Here is a 20,176-nt window from a genome sequence, read left to right on the forward strand (position 1 = left end):
GGAAAGAGCAGGAGGGGAGAGACGGGAGAGGAGGAAGGGTGAGGGTGGCAGAGAAGGAAGGAAAGGGAGAAGAAAAGGAGTCTTAGGAGAGAGGGAGAAACCTCGTGCAAGGCAGGAGAGAGAGAAACACGGAGAGAGACATGCACACAGAGACAGAGAAGGAGAAAGGAAAAGAGGAGAAGGAGAGGTGAAGGAGATAGAGAGGGAGGGAGACCTGAAGAGTCAGAAGAAGAGAGGAGGAGAGAGGGCAGAGAGAGAGTCAGAGAGAACTACAGAGAGACACCCAGGAAGAGAGCATAGGAGGGAGGCCTGACGGGGGGACAGAGACCTATGAGAAAGAAAGGAAAGAATGAAAGGCCAATAGAGAGCAGAAGAGATGTGCAAAACCAGAGGAGAGTAACAGGAAGGGAGGGAGAAAGCTGGAGGGCAGGCAGAGAGGGCAGGCAGGCAGGGAGTGCAGTGACCGCTAGGCCTGAGGGCAGGGTCCCAGGCACATGGCAGGAAACAGAGCTGACTAGGTGAGCACGTGCTGCACGCCCAGCTTCCTGCACGTAGCTTACCCCCAGGGGTGCACCGAATGTAGGGGGGCGATGGAGGGCTGGGGCCACTGTGCATCCGTGGGTCTGGGTACCAAAAGTTCAGTGCCCCAGCTCCAAGTGGGGCTTGGAGCAGGGGCCTGGCTCTGTCCCTATGGGTGAGACAGGCCCCACGTGGCTGGCCTCACTGCTGACACTTGCAGGCCCAGAGGAACTGAAGGCACTCAACTCTTCTCACTTAGAAGCTGCTCAGGAAGCCTCATAGGGCATGTAGGTGCCTCTCTAAGCCATGGCACTCCTGGGCCCTGCTCCTGGGGCCACATGCTATCGTCAGTTGCTATGGTGATAGCTCCCAATGAATCAGACCTTCCAGTATGGGGTATCATGCCCTTGGGTTGTCCCCTGCTACACTGAATCTGGCCTTGGCCATGTGACTTGCATTGGCCAATGGAACATCAGCAAGTGCAATGAAAGCAGAGGTCTGAGAAACCCTTATGTCCTGGAGCCCATCCTCCTGGAATCCTGCGAACACCATGTAGTGAGGAAGTCCAGGATGAAAAGCCACGCTGACAGGAGCCCAGCCATGCTAGCTGTCCCCACTCCACCCCTCACAACTGAGTCAGCCTCCGGAAGCCTGACAGCCAACTGTTGCCACCGAAGTGACCTCAGTAAACAAATTGCCCAGCCAACCCACAGAACTGTGACAAATAATTCATTGTCTTTTTTGTTTTTTTGAGAGAGATTTTTGCTATAGGGTTCCTGTGTTCGCTGATGAGACAGAGACAGAGAGACAGAAAGCAAGAAGCAAGAAATCACCCCTTGGGGGGATGGCCACACCGCAGTCCTTTCTCTTCCATTCTCCTCTCAGGATCTTGGTCATGCACACATACATATGCTGCCAGCATGAGTTTTAAGTCACCAGATCTAGGACCTGAACCGCGGCCGACTATGTAGGTGTCTTAGCAACGTAACCATTACACCATCTGCTGATCCCCATTGTCGTTGTTTTAAGCCACAAAGTTTTGGGGGGCCTGTTACACTGCTGTAGATGACTAACACAGAAATTGGGGGGCTCACTCGTGTAGCTGTGTTTCACTGAAGGCCAAGCTGGGCCAGAGGGGCCAAGCTGGTATCAGTTACAGGTCTGGTAGTTACGTGGGCTGTCAGCCAGGGCATGTGGGTCCCCTGGTCTTAGCAGGCTGGCATCCTTTCACACGCGGTGGTCTCAGGACTGTTTCAGGAGAGCAAAAGCGAAAGCTGCAAGACCCCTTAGGCTTAATCTTGGGATCGCACGGTATCACTTCTGCTACATTCTATTGGCCGTAGCAAGTCATGGGCCAACCCAGATTCAGGGGGTAAGAAATTGGTCCCCATCTTTTTATTGTTGTTAGGTTTTTTGCCATAGGGCGTGTGTGCTCACTGGAGAGAGACAGAGACAGAAGAGAGGGAAAGTGAGAAATCGCCCCTCATGGGGGATGGCCACACTGCAATCTCTTCTCCTCCATTCCTCTCTTGGTATTATGCATGTGTGCACACGTGTCTGGCATGATTTTCAAGCTACTGGGTCCAGGCTTGAACTGTGGTCGGTCATATGGGACCAGCACCTTAACCTCTATGCCACCTGCTGCCTCCACAACCCCCTTTGCCATGTAGTGGCAGTGGCAAGTCACAATGCTAGGAGGCCACGTGCAGGGATGGGAGGAATTCACAGCATCTTGTGTTCCACTGCCCACTCTACCTCCTGATGCAGGAGAAGCATCGTGGGGGCTGTGCGCTCCCAGGACAGGTCTGGGATGTTTAAAAAATCCCAAATCGGTCTGTAAAATGGTTCTTGAAACCTCCTTGCTCTGCAAATTTGTTCATCCCTTCATTCCTTCATTTGACTCTGACTGAGGGCCTACTACGTGCCAGGGTTACCCAGAATCAGATATAAGGCAGTGTAGTAGGGAGACTCTGGAGTCAGACAGAAAATGGGTTGACCCTTTCCACCATGCACACGCTACTTGCAAGCTCCTGAGTCTGTCTGAACCTCTGCTTCTTATTCTGTAAGACAGAGGTACCCACTTAGTAGGGCTGCTGAGAAGATGGAATGACACGAAGCTTCCAACAGCCGGTCTCACATTCTGGAGCTGCTTCACTGATCCTTCCTCACATCCTGGATCAAGTCTCCCAGGACTCAGTTCCCCGGGGGGCCAAGATTTGTGCTGCTTTTGCTCATCACTGTAACCCGAGGGCCCAGCACATAGTAGGTGCTCAAATAACATTCTGACTGACTGGTCAACTCTGACTGCCCTCATCGCCACTCTAGCAGCCTGGGTGTAATTGTTTGTTTCTGGCCTCTCTGTTAGAACAAAAGCTCTGTGAGAGCAGGGACGAGGAGGTCTAGCTCGTTTTCCTGACCCCCAGGTCCGGCATTGAACCCTGGCTTTATCCCCTCCTGGTGAAACAGATGTCTCTGGGCTAGCTGAGAATTTTCAGCAGAGACCTTTCTGAGAGAATCTTTCTGTTCCCACTGGGGTGGGGGTAATTAGAACGGAGGCTGGTAATTATAACCTGACCACAGTTCCCTGCAGCCTTGTCACCCATTGTCCCCGTTCCAGCTGTTGTTCATGCCACCCCTGCTGTCCCCTCCAAATGCTGCAGAAGGGACCCTGAAGCCCGTGTGACGCCTCATTAGCCCGCAAATGCCATCCCTGTCGCCCCTGTGGGGGGCTTGCTGGCAGGGCTGGCCTTTAAAACACACAAGTTAATTCCTCCTTTGGCGCTCGGCCTCGCCCGCCCCACCTCCCCCCTTCCCTCACACCTTCCTCTCAGGCCCCGTTCCGGCTCTGCTCCCTGCTATCTGCACAGCGAGAACAGACTGTACCTCGCAGCAGCTGCTAAATATAGACCCGCATCAGCGGAATATTCCTGGCTGGGGAAATGGAGCTGGGGCTGGGAATGGCACCAGGGCGGCTCTTGCAGAGGGGCTGTGGGCAAGGGCAGGAGGATTCTGGTTCTTCCTGGGGAATATCCAAAAGGCCCTTTCAGCCGGAGACGCTGAGGGACCCTAGAACAAGGGCGCCTTTTCAACTCCTTCGCCTGCTCTTCTGGTGCTCATGTCTGGCGTCTCACGAACTGTTCCTGCTCTCCCAGACTCCACGGCCCCTCACTCGCCGCCCTCTGCGCTGGGGCATGCTCCTTCTTACTCATGCACCTGGGGTCTGATCCTTCCTCCGCTGACTCGCCACCTCTCAAGACTTAATTCTGGCTCTTCTGGTATGTCTGTGCTTCCTCTCCTCCACCCCGATCCTCCGAAGGCCCCCACCTCCTCCGTCTAAATGAATGAAAGCTTCATCATCCGCGTCACTATGCCAGGCGTCGCACTGAGCCCTTTACACACGCACCGATCCTCTGCAGGGCCTTTCCCCAGAAATCCATGCTACTCACACCCTCCTGTCATTCAGGTGTCTGCCCAAGATCGCTTCCCCAGAAAGGCAGGTCTTGATTTCTTAGGCTAAGCCTACCCCTTCACCCTGTTCCACATTCTTCCTAGACTCGCTGCTCCTTGACATGACATGTTTACATGCAGATTTTCTGTATTTCCCACTTCAGTAAAGCTCTATGAAGTACAGTCCTAGATCTGCCCACTGCTGTGTTCCTCGTGCCCAGAACAGAGCAGGGCACAAAGTAAGCACTCAGTAAATCAGGTTGAAGGGATGGGTGAGCTCTCCCGCGAATCCTCATGACAACCGTGTGAGGTGGGTGTTATTACTCTCCTGTGCACGTGGGGAACCCGAAGCTGAAAGAGCCCCAACCATCTAGGTATTCCTTTCCCCCTCCTGTCTTCTTAAAGCCAATATGGTTAAAATGCAATGATTTAGTTCTATACCGATAGATTCTAGGGCACATTCGCTAATTTCTCTGCTCCTAGATGGTTTGCTTAACTCACATCCCTCCCTCTGTGGCAATAGGCGATGCCCTCGCTTAGATGAACACACAGGCCTAGGCTGAGGGAGGAATCAGGGACATTCGGGACCCCCAGTCCTCCTCAACCAGTCCCATATATTCATCTAGGCCCCCCCAAGGTTTGGCCTCTGTAGGATCTCACTGCCATCCTCCTTCTCGATCCTCAGCACTTCCACTAACCTTCACTCCCAGTCCCTCCCCATCTCTGGCCTCCTACCCAGACAGGCAGGTGAAGGAGTCTGGGTGGGTGTTGAGGAAGGTGTAGGCCTTTGGTTTTTATCCTTTGGGACTCTGTGCTGGGCACCCTGTCTCCGGGGCCTCCCTGCCTCCAATTTGTGCCTCCGAGCCATGCTGCACAGTAGCAGCCCGAGGGATCTTGTTAAAATGAAACCCTGAGCATGTCACTTCCCTGCTTAGAAGTCATCAATGAACCCACCGTGCTGGCGAGGAGGGAAACAGGCACTCTTCTATGTGGCTCGCAGGAGCGTCATCTGGTACATTTCGGCATTCTCTCTCGAGACTCCAAATGCATGTGCCCTTTGACCCAGCCCTCCCACTTCCCGAAAATCATCCTGCAGATACCCTCACACGAGCACAAATGATGTATGTGTGAGGTTATCCACTATGGCGTTGTTCGTTGTGGCAAACGATTGGACACGGCGTAAGTGTCCATCAGTAGGGGACTGGCGAGATAAATTTCAGTGTGTCCACAACAGCGGTTAAACAAAAGAATGAGGAAGCGCTTCATGGACTGATACGGAATAATCTTCAAGATGTATTGTGAAGCGAGAAAGGCAGGCGGTGCGTATGGTGTTCGCGGCCACCGCTGGTGTAAAATAAAACAAGTACATGGACCTTATTTTCTCACACGTGCGTGGAGTAGCTCTGAAAAGATACACGAGGAAATTACATCGGCTGCCTAGGGGACAGAGCTGGGTGGCTGGGGAGCCGGGTGGGGTGAAGAATTGCTAGTAAGTGCCCATCTGGACTTTAAAAATTATGAACCTGGAAATGATTGTTATCTATTTTAAAAATGACTTCATGCTTTTTGAGTGAATAAGTTCACAATCTCACAGGATAGATACCCTGAGTGGCTACCTCTGGGGCTACAGTGACGGAGGACAGGGCCTAGGAAGTGTTTTCTTTTCTTTTTAACATTCTTGTGATGTTTGAGGAGTTCCTAAAATTTGCAAGGAGAAGAAAGGTCATGATGATATTTTGTGTAAGAGAATACATTTTGTAATTGTGCTCATAGACTGGAACATTCCTCCCCCTCCCCAATAAAACAACACACACGTACACACACACACAAGAACCCAAAACCCTTAACCATCAACCCTCCCCCTCCCTACCATTGCCCTGGGAATGAAACCCCAGTTCCTGAGCCTGGCTTCCTCCAGCACAGCTGGGCCCTGCACCTCTCCATCGCCTCTCAACACTCTTGGTTCCCCAGCCAGAGTCGCTTACAATTCCCCTCATGCCTCAGACTGTTCTCCTCCTCCAGCTTTGCCTGTGCCGTGCCCTCGGCCTGGAACGCCCTTCTCTGGAACCTCGGGCTGGCCGACACCATCCTACCCTTGGAGATCGCTGCTACGGTTTCCGAGAAGCCTGTATCCTAATCACCTCCGCCTTGGCCTGTCCCCCGACTCCCAGGACCGTGAGCCCCGCGATGGCATTTGACAAGTTCCGTGGGGTCTGATGTCTGATGTCGACTGCTGCCCTGCCCCTCTTATCCCAGAAGCGGTGAGAGCGCCCGGTTGGTCTGCAGCCACTCACCATTGTGTGACCTCGACAGTCACCCCCTCTCTGAGCCTCAGTCTCCTGATTCTCTCCTTCCTGGCGCTCTCTAGACGCTCATCAAGGTCTCACCTCAGAGCCAGAGAAGTGAGGGTGAAGTGCAGCACCATTGTTAGGAGGCGTTGGGCAAGGGGGACCAACAAATAAGACCCCAGCCTCTGTGCCGGTCTCTAAGGGTTTTTTCATCGGATTGCTAACAGAGCGCTCCAAACTGCGGAAAGGTGCCCTTCTTCGGCTCCCCACCCCCCACTTGCAACCTGGTAAGGACTGTGGATGTGCCTGACTCAGTTCAGCCCCAACGACACGTGGACCTCTAGCTTTGGATCTCTCAGGACTTTCAGGGTGCCCACAGCAGCCACCTCTTGTCTTTTTGGTTTTCTGTTGATTTTGCATGAGTTCCTCGTCTGTCTTATTTTATTCCTCGGTCCTTCCCTCTTTCTACCCAGCCACCCCACCTTCCCTGCGACCCTGGGGTATCCTGGAAATCCAGGGTGCTGCTTTCAGTGCTGGCAGGTGAGAGGGCTCAGGGCAGCTATCAGGGGGTGGTCTTTGGTGTCAGTCTGTTCCAGCCTCTGGCTCTCAGGAGCACCAAGCCCCTGGCTCTGCCCTTAAGCTCCTCCCCTGGAGCTGCACGTCCCAGCACTGCCCACTGGAGTGGCCACACCCTTTGCATTTGCTCCGCCCCCTGGTTTGGTTCTGCGCCTTTGGCCAGGCTCCCAGCTCACCGGTCTTGGGGTCCACGGTGAAGTGGTGCTCGCCGTCCAGCACGCTGTACACCAGCCGGGCGCTGCTGCCGTATGTGGGGTCGTCCGCATCGGAGGCCATCACCTGCATCACAGACGTGCCTGGGCCCGGGGGACCAAGTGAGACAGGGGTCACCTGGGGCTGCTGGGCTCCCCCGCATCCTCCCCACCCAGGGAAGTTTGGAGAAGAGACCCTCTGCAGACCCCTGGAGGTGATGGACACCAGCCCCCACTCTGGGTCCCAATCTCTTTCCTAGTCAAGGCCTTCCCCTTCCCCATCGCCCCCAGATCTGACTCAGAGTTCCCTTGGGTGGTTCCCAACCTGGGACTCTGGCAAGGGGCAGCAGCCGCTCTGAGTCTCAGATTCATCTTCAAGTAAATGGGGTTGATATTAGCCACCAGGTTGAGGGAGTGCATTTTAAACTCCCAGCACGAGCAGCTCAGAGCTTCTCTCAGCGGCTGTGGCAACAGTTCTCACCCCCAGTCGGAATCAAAGCCCAGAGTGGAGTCAGGCACCCAACTCCCAACCCCGAGGGCTTCCTACCTACCCCAGCTCCTCCAGGTTCCTCTAGGACTTGTGCCTCCCCGGTCCCCACCACGGTAGGGGACAGCTTGGAGGGACCACCGAGTTCAATGGGGCTTAGAAGCCACATCTTTGGGTATTTGGGCAGGAGAAGGGCAGTGCCCAGTCTTCCTTTTGGGAAGTAGTTAGCTGTGGGCCCTGGTGTCCTCCTCACCCATCCCTTCCCCTCCCCGCCCCTCCCCCAGGGTGTCCAGACAGCCCCCCTCACACACACACTTCTGATGCTCCGCACGTAGGTTGCTGGGGAGAGTATAAATTGGATAAAAGTCCATCAAACAGCGGCAATTAAGTTATTGATTTTCGACGCTGCCTCATTAAACTGGGAGCTTCTCTCGGCCTGTCCCAGAGATGGCTCTAATTTGACATCATGTTCAATTTGACGAAAGCAGGGCTTGGGACGTGAGGCTGGACCAGGGCGGGGGAGGGGTCAGACGGAAGGGCCAGCCAAGCCGTCTGGCCCATCCAAAATCTGGCCAGAAAGAAAGGGGTGGGCAGAAGACCAAAGAGGAAGTCTTCGGAGCTCAGGATATGACCCAAAGGGAGGAGACTGAGATCCCACTTTGAGAAGTCCATTCCACGGGTGCTGGGCTGACGGGGCAGGGTGGGGCCAGCAGGGAGCCATGTGGGAGGTGAGGCTGGGTCACTGTCTGGCTAATGAGAGAGCCTGGAAATGCCACTGCAGCAATTCTGCTAAGCCCAGCCCACTGCCTGCCTCTCCCGCCTCCAGCCTGGGGCCCTCGATCATTCCAGACAGACACATGTATTTATTTTTCACTCTTTTGCATTTCTCATTTCCCTCTCCGGGTTCTCCCTCCCAGCTGGAGCCTCCTCAACCCACCCTGCAATGCGCCTCTTTCTTGGGCGGCTCCAGCTCTATGTCAACCATGTCAGAGTTGCCTGGAGAAATTGGGGAACAGGCATGGGCAAGCCCCCTCCCTCCCGATGCTGGTGCCAGGGCCTCGTCAGGGCCGAGGACATGGCCCCAGGTGCTTCTGACTAGGAAGAGAAGGGAAACGGACTGCCGTGGAGCAGGTTCATCAGCACGCCAGTGGCTAGCTCTAACCCTCGCTGCATCTCTGAGACAGACGGGGCCTCTCTAATGCTGCAAGTCAAGTGGGGAGAACTGACCAAGGGCATGGAGTGAGGAAATGGTGTAATGTGAACCCAGAAATCTCTGCTCCCAAAGCCTTTTTGGGTACCAGTGTCAGCACCAGTACAGTGACTTTGGGGACAGAGTCCAGTGCAATAAATCACATCACGGACGGTACTAACACTGTCTGACCTTGGACATGTCAGGAACCTCTTTGTGCCTGCATTTCCTCATTCATGAAACGAGGGTGGTTACCTCCTGTTATCAACCTCCTGAGATCATCTGGAGAATTCCAGTGATTCCCACGTTCAGCACCGAGGACAGTGTCCAGCCCGCAGAGAGCCCAGTAAATGCAGGTGGCTGTTGTCTCCCAAGGCTGGGAGGCTTGGAGGCTGGGAGGCCAGCGCACACGGCACAATCACGCCTCCCTCGCCAAGCGACGGGACGTGAGAACACACATAAAGCTTCGGGTTCAGAGTGGTTGCACAGCAAATTGTGCTGTTGGGACTGTGAGGAGAGAGGGTCTCCTGTCACTTCCCCCTGCAGTTCCCCTCACCCCCTGGGCAAGGCACAATTCCGGGCTGAGTGACTCCCCGGGGACACGGCAGAGCTCTCTCTCTCTCTGTCTCCTTGGCTGCATCCCAGGGCCTCCCGAGGGGATGATGGAGTCGTTTCCCCAATCTGGGATTCTTTATTGCAGCCATTACAGTTAATGCTGCACGTGGGGATGGCAAGGGGTCAGTGATTCACCACGGTTCCCCAGGCCCCATGGGAAAGCCTTCCTAGGGCCAGAAGCCCCCTCCCACCTTCTTCGCAAGTCAGCAGCTCCCCAGAATTTGCAGACAAAAAGGTGTCAGGCTTGTGGCTGCTGTAGGACTGCTTTGGGGTCACAACCCCCAGCCCCCAGGGTCAGTAGTTTACATTTTTTAAAAAAGCTTTATTTATTATCATTTTTATTATTTTAAGTTTGTTATAGGGCATACGTGCTCACCAGAGAGAGAGAGAGAGCGCGAGAAAGCAAGTCACCAGGTCCGGGACTCGAACCATGGTCGACCATATGGGAGTCCAACATCTTAACCACCACGCCACCTGCTGGCCCCAGCAGTTTACATTTTATAGGCAGTGTCTTGCCCATTCTCTCCTTTAGCCCTCACTCACACCAGCTCTGAGACACAGATGCAGTGGAGTGCTGCCAAGTGTCTAACTTCCGATTCTGGGGGAGGAGGGGTGGGCAGGGATGCCTTGCTTTGTAGTGTCTGCCAATTTCTATGGTGTAAATGCTCCACTGCAGCCCATTTCTGAGTTGCCAGTATGATGTCAACTGGCCCTCCAAACCTCTCCTAATAAAAATGCATATCTCATGAGCTGGTACATGCCAATCCAGCACACCCCTGCACTGTGGTGATTTTAAAAAATATATATAAATCAATTAATTATTATTTTTAAAATTTGCTTTAGAGCACGTGCACTCATGAGAGAGAGAAAGAGAGAGAGAGAGAGAGAAAAAGCCACCAGGTCTGGGACTCGAACTGCAGTTTGGCCATGTGGGAGTCTAGTGCCCTCCCACCGCGGCCATTTTACAGACTAGGAAACTGCTATCACAATGAAGGGTGCAAATGCGAAATAATCATTTAACCCGTTATTACATGGGTTAAGTTAACCAGTGACGATGACGGTGTATTCCACTTACTGAACAACTACTTTGTGCTAGATAATGTGATCTAAGCTCTTTACGCATACTATCTCACACTCGCACTTCAACAGAAAGGCTATTAAAAGTCACTCTGCAGATGAGGAAATGGAAGCCGGGTGAAGTTAAGTCATGACCCTCTTTGTGCTTCAATCTCCTTATTTGTGAAAACACTAATAATACTAAAACCCACCAAACTCCGGGAATAGTGGTGAGAACTCACAGAGCTTTCCATGCTCAACGCCAAAGACAGTGACTGACCAAGTTCACGGGGTGAGAAGTAGGAGAGGCAGCATTTGGGTCAAGTCGGACTTCAGAAGTGGTCCTGGCACCCTGGCAGGAGGGACTCGCTATCCGTGGTGCTGCCCGGCCCTGGGGCTAAGCTGCAGTGAAGGGCTTAAACCAGGCTGGAACAGGAAGTGTTGGCCAACTGATTCTTGAGTAAATAGGATCTCAGGGCCCAGGGGGTCTATGTGAAATGTTAGCCATAGAAGACTGGTCCTCAGAGAGCACAGAAAACCAGTGGTTCTCAACCTGGCTGCACGGTAGGCCCTCAGGAGAGCTTTAAAATAAGACCGATGCTGAGCCCATCCCCAGACCAATGAAATAGAATTCTCCCGGGGCAGAGCCCAGGCAGTGGTATTTTTTAAAGCTCCTGGCATGATCCTAAAGTGCTCCCTGGGCTCCCAGATGATGCCCTAGACGCAAACCCTGGTTGAACTGATGAGGAAACTGAGTCACAGAGGGGCTAGTGGCTTTCCAAAGGTCACCCCTCATTAGTAAGCAGCAGAGAAAGATTAAAACCGACATCTGCCTAGCCAGCATGTTGCCCTCATGGACTCCCTGAGCCTGATACCCAGAGGCAGCAGCCAGGATGCCCCACGCCAGGTCACCAGAGCGCCTCCCAACTAGAGCCAGTGCAAAGAGCAGACGCTCCTGAGAACAGACGTCCCTCACACCTCCATGGAGACTGGGTGGGCTTTGGCATCAGAGTCCTGGTTTCAAATCCACTTCCTCACTCTGGACCCTCTGCTAACTCTTTTCCCTGATCTGTGATATTGGAGGGACCCTCCCTGACTCTTAGGGATCCTATGGGGTTAGAGATGATGGTAAGAGGCTGCAAAGCCAGGTGTGCAGCAGGTGTTCTACGGGGGCTGATTCCTCTCCCCCTGCATTGTCAGGAGGCACTGGAGGGAGAGGTTTGTCGATTTCTCATCTCTGACTTATCTGGGTGGCTCTGACATAGTCTGTCATGGAGCCAGAGTTGGAACCTATGTCTAGGCTCCCAGGCCGGAGTTCTTTCCTCCAATTTTCTTTTTTTTAAGGGAAGCCTACTTCTTTCTTTCTTCCTTTTTCTTTCTTTCAGAATTATCCATTTTTAAAAATTTATTTATTTATTTATTTTCCAATTCATCAGAGGGAGAGGGAAAGTGAAAAAGCAAGCCACCAGATCCGCAACTTGAACCGTGGTTGGCCACGTGGGAGTCCAGCACCTTAACCACCAGGCCACCTGCTGGCCCCAGTTCTTTCCTTTTTGACTTTCCTATCTGTAGGGTATAATGGAGGCCCCAGAGCCCCCAGGAGGGGCCCCAGCTTGATCCAGGAGGAGGTGGCGCTGTCTGCAGCAGAGCGCAGGAGTTGCAGGTGTGACTTCTCATTTCAGCCCTGTCTTTGGCTCTGTGTGGCTGTGAAAAGCCACCTAATCTGATTGAGCCTCAGTCCCCTCCTGTAAAATGGAGCTGACACTATCTTTCCTGCCTCCCTGGGTGTGGGAGACCTCTTAAGGAGAGAAGGAGACAAAGTGCTTCGGAAAAGAACACAGCGCTAACTGTGGTGACCAAGGGTCCTTGTTGTGAAGATGCTCTAACTACCATCACGCCTCTTTCCTACCTCCTTTTGCCTCCCCACTGGGTCCGGGGAAACCCTAGGCTCACATTTAGCTTCTCAAACATTTATAAAAAATGAGTCCCACCCCCTGCTGCCAGCACTGCGTGGAACACTTTGTATTAAAAATTAAAAACCACTTGTCGCGTCCCTCCAAATACTCAGATTATACAGGAAGCAAGTCCCTTCTCAAACTCCGCCCCCCCCGCCCCCATGCCAACTCCCTCTTCACCCATCACTTACGATGCCGTTCAGCCATCACTTACGATGCCGGCTCGCTGGGTTGGTCTTGACCCCGTATCCAGCCGCCCAGCCAGGGCAGCCTAATGTGGATGAATGACCCTCAGGAGATGAAGGGAAGTGGCTGCATGGGAGGGGAGGTGGCAGGCTAGCGGGGAGGAGGCAGGTCCAGAGACCAGTGACAGGGAGGTGGGGCAAGAAAATGGGGCAGAGGTGGAAGACCAAGGACAGGAAGGACAGATATCCAGAGAGAAGATGGAGAGAAAGTGGGAAAATCGAGATCCTGGATGAAGAGCGGAGGGTCCAAGTGACAGAAATACACAGTGAGAAGGTGGACAGAGATGTGTGCCCAACAAAGGCAGAAATGCCAAAGTAGGAAATGACAGCCATTAGAAACAGAGACACGGGGCCGGTGGTGCAGGAGTTAAGGCCCTGGACTCCCACATGGCTGACTGCAGTTCAAGTCCCGGACTCGGTGGCTTGAAAATCATGCCGGGTACATGTGCATGCGTGTCCAAGGTCCCAAGAGGAGACTGGAGAAGGGACTGTGATATGACCATGCCCCATTGTGGGCGCTTTCTTCCTCTGTTTCTATGTCCCATGTATGTGCTCTCTGGCAAATTAAAAAGAAAGAAAGAAAAAAAAGAAAGAAACAGAGACAGAGGGACCGGCAGGTGGTATGGTGGTTAAGGGACGGGACTCAGTCCCACATGGTCGACCACAGTTTGAGTCTTGAATCTGGCAGTTTACTTTCTCACTTTCCCTCTCTCTCTCTCTTTCTCTCTCTCTGGTGAGAGCACATGCCCTATATCAAATTAAAACAATAATATTAATAAATAAAATTAAATAAAAATAATTCTTTTAAAAAAAGCAGAGATAGATACAACGGAACAAAGAGGCAGAGACACAGATGAAGCGGAGAGCAGGGGACAAGCAGAAGGAAGGCTAGTCTGGCCCAAGAAGGTGAGGGCCACCCTCCCTTCTTGCTAACACCCTCCTCCAGAGTCTCTGGGAAAGTGCAACACCTGCCCCTAATTCTTTCTTTCCCAGCAGATTCCAGCCATGGACTTACCCCTGCAAGACATGACGTGTCCCCTGAGAGAAAGGACTCTCCCACCATCCCAGATGGCGAGTACCAGCCCGCCTGTCCCCTCGATCTCTACGTGAGCCCTCTGTTCCGTGGCTAAGTGACCTTGCTTGTTTGGGACAACGAGAATTTAAGTCACTACAATAGGATCCTTCTGGCAGTTGCAGAAAGTAAACATTTTTCACTTAGGATTCAGTTCCATCCATTCACCTGACATCTACAGAGCACCTGCCGTGTGCTAGACCCTCGAGAGCAGCATGGTAGCTCCATCACCCTCGCACCCCGGGGCCCTGCGGGCACAGGGCTGGACACAGAGAAGGTGCTCGTGTTTGCTGAGTGATTCGTGGGTGGAAGAGACAGAGACATGGATACACTCCTCCCTGTCTAGGTTACGTGGGCCATAGGGCTAACCCCTGGGGGCTGGGGCCTCTGCTCCTGTCTGCTGCCTCCCCGTGCCAGAAACCTCCTGTCCCGTTCCCCCCAGCCTGGTGATGAGAGCCAGTGCCGTTGCTAGGCAAGGAGATATTGCACATATAGATCTTCCTGGACTTTAATTAAAAACATCTTTAGAAGTTGTCTCTGCAGAGGCCTGCGATTGATTCCTGGCTTGGGCCTGAGGGCTGCTGAGCCACACTCTCCGGCTATAGATGGGACAGTTGGAGGCTCCCAGCTTGCTGCTTCCCTCCCCAAATGAGACCTTTGGGGACCACGCTGCCTCCCGCCTTCCTCCCCTCCTCTCTGCCACCCGCGCCCTGGATTTAGGCGATGTGGCTCTCCGGATCCCATTCCTCTTCCCCATCTCGAGGCTCAGTTTCTGTAGCTGTAAATTGGGGGCATTGAAGTTTCACCCAATTACATCCCTGGGAGGAGGAAATGAGATTAGAGATGTGAAAGCGATTCTCAAACTGTAAAGTTCTTACTGAGAAATGGCCATCCCTGCTCAGAAAGCCAGGGTCGCTGTCAGATTACTCGGATTCTGGGTCCTGGCTCTGGGTCTAGTCCTGGCTCTGGCTCTTGCTGTGGAACCTCAGACAAGCCACGCTGTCCCTCTTTGCACTCGTTCCCTCGTCGGTAAACCAAGGACAGCAATACCTGCCTGCTTCTTCCCGAGGATCGTGAGAACGAAGAGAAACAGCTCTGTGGCCGCAATGCTGGCCGATAGCTGTTATCCAGTGAGCGTCCCCAGAAGCGCAGGCTGGACTGCCGAACAGTGTTTCCGCCTGTTACAGATGCTGCTCACAGAGCGCTGGAACACCTAGGCGAGGGGCTGCAGCAGGCTCCCTGGCCATTTCCACAGTCTGCTGAGCCTCTGTCCCCAGACCGGCCATGCCGATTCCATAGCAGACGGGCCCCCACATTCTCCCGCCTTCGCTCATGGCTGACATCGCAAATCCCTTTACAGGTGAGCCTGAACGAGACCCAGACCCTTTCTCAACACAGCACTGTAACCTCAACCGACTGATCAGAGCTGGTCCAAGAGAGGAAACTGGTCTGCCAGACCCAGGGGCAGGAGCAGTACCTTGCTCGCCTGCTCCACTAGTTAGCACGGATAGGTGTTTACTGAATTAGAAGCAACTACACATGTTTCTGTCCTCTGCGGTACTGCATATAAAGTGGGTGCTGATCAAGACTTGCTAAGTCAGGTGACTCATCTTTGCAAGCCCTACAGAGCCGAATACACTGGGAGTCCTGTGTATAATAGGTACTAATAAACACGTGCGAATTTAATTCAGTTATGGAGCTTTCCGTCTCCTGCAGGGCCTAGAATAAAGCCCTGGTTAACAGGTGTGTGTCGAGTTGAAGTTCTTGTTTCTGTGTCTTCCATGGTGCCAAGGGTAGTGTCATGTAGCTAGGTGGCAATGCTTAGGTGGAGGCAAACTGAATGGGTCACTGTAGACTCTCACTGCTGTCCCCTGGTTAGGTCAGGACACCCTAGGGGAGGGGCCCCATCTGCCTACATTGAAATGGTGTCTATTCCAGTTCTAACACAACTCGCTCCCTTGTTGACTTCATCCAGCCCCAGGCTGGAAATTCCCTGTCTGCGTTGAGGATGCCAAAGCTGTACCTCTTGCCCCGTCTCTCTCGCAACACCGAGGCTCAGAGATCCACCGTCTCCTTGACATTGCCACTTGGCTTCCCAGCAGACGGCTCACTGTTCACAAGCCCAGGAATGAGTTCTGAATTTGTTCTGCCAACTTTCTCCTCCCGGAGCGTTCTCTCCTCTCAGCCACAGTTGCTCAGCCCAACACTTCAGCAGCGCCCTCGTGTCCTCTCTCTCTCATGTCCCAGATTCAGTTCCGAAAGCCCATTCACTCTACCTTCGAATGTACATCCAGATCCGACGCTTCTCCCCCTGACGCTGGTCAGTCACCAGCACCTCGCGCTGGCCCCACTGCCGTCGCTCCTCACTGATCTCCCTACTTCCGACCTGGCCCCCTACTGTCTATCTTCAGCATGGCGGCCAATGAGTGGTTTTTGAATTGTGCTACTCCTCCACTCACCTTTTCACTTGGAGCAAGACCAGAAACCTTCCAACAGCTCCTGAGCCCTCTGGGATCTGCTTCCGGTACCTCCCCTGTGTTATCCGGGCACTGCCCCTCACCCTTCTTCAGCCATGCTGACCACCGGGCTATTCCTCAAACACAACAAACACACAATGCCTTACGACCTTTGCACCTGTGGCTTCCCGGCCTGGAACATTCTTCCTCGAGCTTCTTCAAGTGTGGTCCCTACGCCAGCTGCATGGGCATCACACGGGAGTTTGTCGGAAATGCAAACAATTCTAAGAGACCAGACCCACTGACCCAGAGCCCTGGGGAGGGGAGTGGCAGCCTGTGTTTTTACGGGCCCTCCAGGTAATTTGGTTGCACAATAACATTTGAAAACCAAACTTTGTTTGGGGGGGGCATAACATGACACTCTGCAAGGCTGCACCACATGGGAAGGTTCTAGATTAGAATCTAGACCTTCTTGAGCATACCAGGTGCACGTGTGCCTGTGACCTGGGTCTGGCTGAGGCTGGGAATAGATGACACGAAGACCCTGCTGGGGGTGCCCCTCCCTTTCTCTCTGTCTCTCTCACTCATGGAAGAAAGAAATTTAAAAATAATAGCAATTAAAAAAACCAAAACTACCTCTGTTTCACATAGCTCCTTGATTCCCTTCATGCAGATCTTTGTCCAACTGTCTTATAAGAAGATAGGCCTTCCCTGACCCCCTTCTTTAAAACAGCACCCTCCCACAAACACACACACGTACAACACTCCCGGTCCCCTTTCTCTGCACGGCTCTCACACCACTGGGCATATTAGACATTCGCTGTTGTCCCCTTCCCCGCCTCTGCCCCTGCTGCCGTATATATGCCTCCAGAGGCTCCCCAACACCTGGAACCGTGCCTGGCACACGTAGGCACTCCATAAATATCTGTTGCATGAATGAACCCCCCTCCAGGCTCATGAGGGAACTTGGGGTCTAGAGAGAGGCAGGGACTTGCCAAGGTCAGGCAGGAGACAGGCTTCCCTCCAGCCGCCGAGGACCTGCTTCGGTGCATTAGGCCGGCATGGCTGGCATGCCCTCCTGAGCAGCGTGGCTCATCGGAGGCCCGCGGCACACTTCCCTTCCCTTTTAAGCCGTGAGTGGTTTAATTTGCGAGCGCTGCTGCCTTTCAAGTCCCAAGCTGTGTCCCTGCTCCCTCTGATCTCCAAAGCTGCCCGGACCCCGCTGCCGCATGTCGGCCCGCCCTCCCCAGCCCGGATCAGGAGGCTCAGTAATTGTGACTGATTTTCAAAGCCGCCTGGAGTCTCCGCAAGCACTTCGGTGTCAGATTTGCTTCCCCTTCAAAAAGTTGCTCAAACGAAATAAACTAATTTAATTTCTGCTTCTTCCCTCCCCCCATCCTGGGTTCCCCGGCTTGTTCAAATGGAGGCACCTAGCTTCTCGACTTTCCCCCGGGGGGGAAAGTGAGTGTCAGTGGGCTGGGCGAGGGAGCTGACGCGGGGCTGGGTCTCTTTAGGCGGGTGCTCATGGACTGGGGGCCAGCCCTGCCTCCTGCTCTCCGTGTGACCTTGAGTGAGTCTTTGCCCTGGGTCTCGGTTTCCCGAGCTGTAAAACAGTCCGGGAACTGAGCCAGAACTTGGTCGACTGCTGACTTGCCATGCGAGCGTGGGAACGTGCCTCTGAGCTCGGTTTTCCCATCTGTTCAGTGGGGACCCTGGCTGCAGTCTGGCCACCTCTCAGAGCTACAGGGAGAGTGACTGGTGGTGGATGAGCCACCATGGCGGCTAAGCGGCTGCTCCACCCCATCCTCCCTCCACCCCAGAGAGGAAGTTTCCTCAAACGCGAGCCTGCACACGTCATGCTCTTGCTATGCCTCTCCCAGGCCACCTGCTGCCCTCGGGTCCTAGGATGTGGCTCCTGCTTCCTCCTCCAGCACCAGCTCTCGCCACCTTTCTGGCCTTCTCTGTGCGGAAATGTGATTGGTTTGGGAGGAAGTGAGAGAGGGCCATGTCTTCATCGGCCAGATTTGAAGTCAGGGGGTATGGGCAGCTGGACCTGGGGAGCCAGGGACTGTGTCTCTAACATGCTGTGTGACCTTGGATATGTCACTATTTCTCCAAGCCCTTGTTCCCCCTTTGAAAACTTCATTTCCCGGCTCTCACCAGGCTGTGAAATTCTGTGTCTTTGCCACCGACGTCTGACTTTCCCTAGCGCGGCCCTCTCCACTGAACCCGGACTTTCGGCTGCTCTTTTCAAGCTCTCCACTCAGCTGTCTAGTCAGTACTCCTCACTTAGCCTGTCTGAAACCCACCTCGGGTTTCCCTCCCTTCTGTGAACCTGCTCCTCCCATCTCAGTAAATGGAAATTCCATCCATTTCATTGCTCAGGTCAAAATCCCAACAGTCCTGGAGGTTCCTCTCTCACACCCCGCATGCTCCATTAGCAAATGCTTTCAGCTGTACTTTCTAAACAGATTCAGAAGGCAACCTCTTTCCAACACCCCCACCGGTGCCGCCTTGTTCTAAGCCGCCATCACTTCCTGCCGAGGTAACTGCAGTATCCTCCTCCTCCAGGGGAGGCCGGCTTCCGCCCTCCCCCTGCCCACCTCTTCATGGAACAGCCACGGAGCCCAAGAAACCTATGTCAGGTCATGTCATTCTTCGGAACGAGACCCTTTGGTGATGTCCCAGCTTGCTCAGCAGACAAGGCAAGACCCTGACTGTGGTCTGCATGGCTGCACGATCTGGTCTCCTCACCACTTCTGATCAGAGGAATTCAACCCCAGGACCTTTACACATGCTGGTCCCTCTGCCAGGAATGCTCATGCCCTCACTTCTTTCAAATCTTGCTTCAATGTCGCATCCTCAGAGAGGTCTTACTGGAACAATGATCTATTTGTTTACTTGCTTACTGTCTGTCTTCTTTAGCTAGAATATCACCCCACCACCAACACCATGAGAATAGGGACTCTTGTCTGCCTTTGGGGGACACTGCTTTGTCCCCAGTGCATAGTAGGTACTCAACAAATAGTTGCTTAACAAATAAATAAATACCCAGATACATAGCATTTCACATGCATGCACAGGCCTTACAGTGCCCTCGGTGAGCCATGCATGTCATGGAACGCCTATGTGCATCAGGCACACGTGTGCACCTGCACACATGCACACGGGCCCACTTCCGTGTTCTCACCCTTGTCATTCCCATTTGCCCACCATTCCTTCATGCCCACTGTTCTTACTGGCGCACTTCCATCTCTTCCACCGCTGGCTGCCTCTCATTACCCACCAGCCCTGTCAGGTGTGGCCCAGTCCGGGGAAGCTGAGGCAGACTACGGCCTTTCCCAAAAGCCAAGGGCCTCTGCTTCAGAAACGCAGCCCGAGAGGTGCTGGGAGAGGCAGCGTCCAGCCCTGGGCCACAGCACGGTAACAGTGGAGCATGGTCCAGGACCTCGAGCCGCTACTTCCTGGCCAATCCAGCTTGCAGACAACATAGGCTGACATGGTGGGGAGGGAGATGGCAACAGCTGGCTTGTGCCCCTCACCCCATGACTCCGGTTTCTACTAGAGCCTAGGGCTCCCAATGGCGCCTTGAGGGTCAGCCAGCTGTCTGGTGTCCCGTGGCGGGAGAAGGCAGAGTCACCACCATTCAGTCTCCGTGTCCTGGTGCCATGTGGATATGAGTGTCAGAGCGTGGCCTCCGTGCAGATGTGTGACTTGGTGTGTGTCATTCACAGCCATGTCTGTGAGGTCATGTGTGTGGCTTTGTCCAGGCTGCAGCTGTGACTTCCCAGGACTAAGACTGACCCCGGTGGCCACCTGGGTTCCCATCTGTACCCTGTGCCCTGGGGCAGCAGTTCCTGGCTCTTCTGCCTGCCCCAGAGTCAGCTACTCCCCTGTCCAGCAGCCTCAGCCTCCTGCACTACGTGGACAGCTGTGCACATGCAGGCGCTCTGGGTTTGCAGCCAGCCGCAGCCGGGGAAGTGCAGCCGGGCCTGGTCTGGGGCTCTGTGTGTGAGCTGTGTCCTGGGGAGGTTGTGTCTCGGCCAGCTGTGGCCTCCTAGGGGGCAGGGCAGCCAGCCA

At 53.9% G+C, this 20,176-nt stretch overlaps 1 protein-coding gene across 1 annotated transcript in view; it reads right to left on the reverse strand.

Moving 5' to 3' along the window:
* CDH22 (cadherin 22) overlaps positions 1 to 20,176 on the reverse strand; it is an 84,612-nt gene that overhangs the window by 52,814 nt on the left and 11,622 nt on the right. The window contains exon 3 of the mRNA XM_027775748.1: positions 7,007 to 7,126. Coding sequence (XP_027631549.1) covers positions 7,007 to 7,126 — 120 coding nt within the window. The remainder of the gene's footprint in view (positions 1 to 7,006; positions 7,127 to 20,176) is intronic.

Source organism: Tupaia chinensis, unplaced genomic scaffold (genome assembly GCF_000334495.1).
Source record: "Tupaia chinensis unplaced genomic scaffold, TupChi_1.0 Scaffold000602_1, whole genome shotgun sequence".
In the NCBI taxonomy this organism is placed as follows: domain Eukaryota; kingdom Metazoa; phylum Chordata; class Mammalia; order Scandentia; family Tupaiidae; genus Tupaia; species Tupaia belangeri.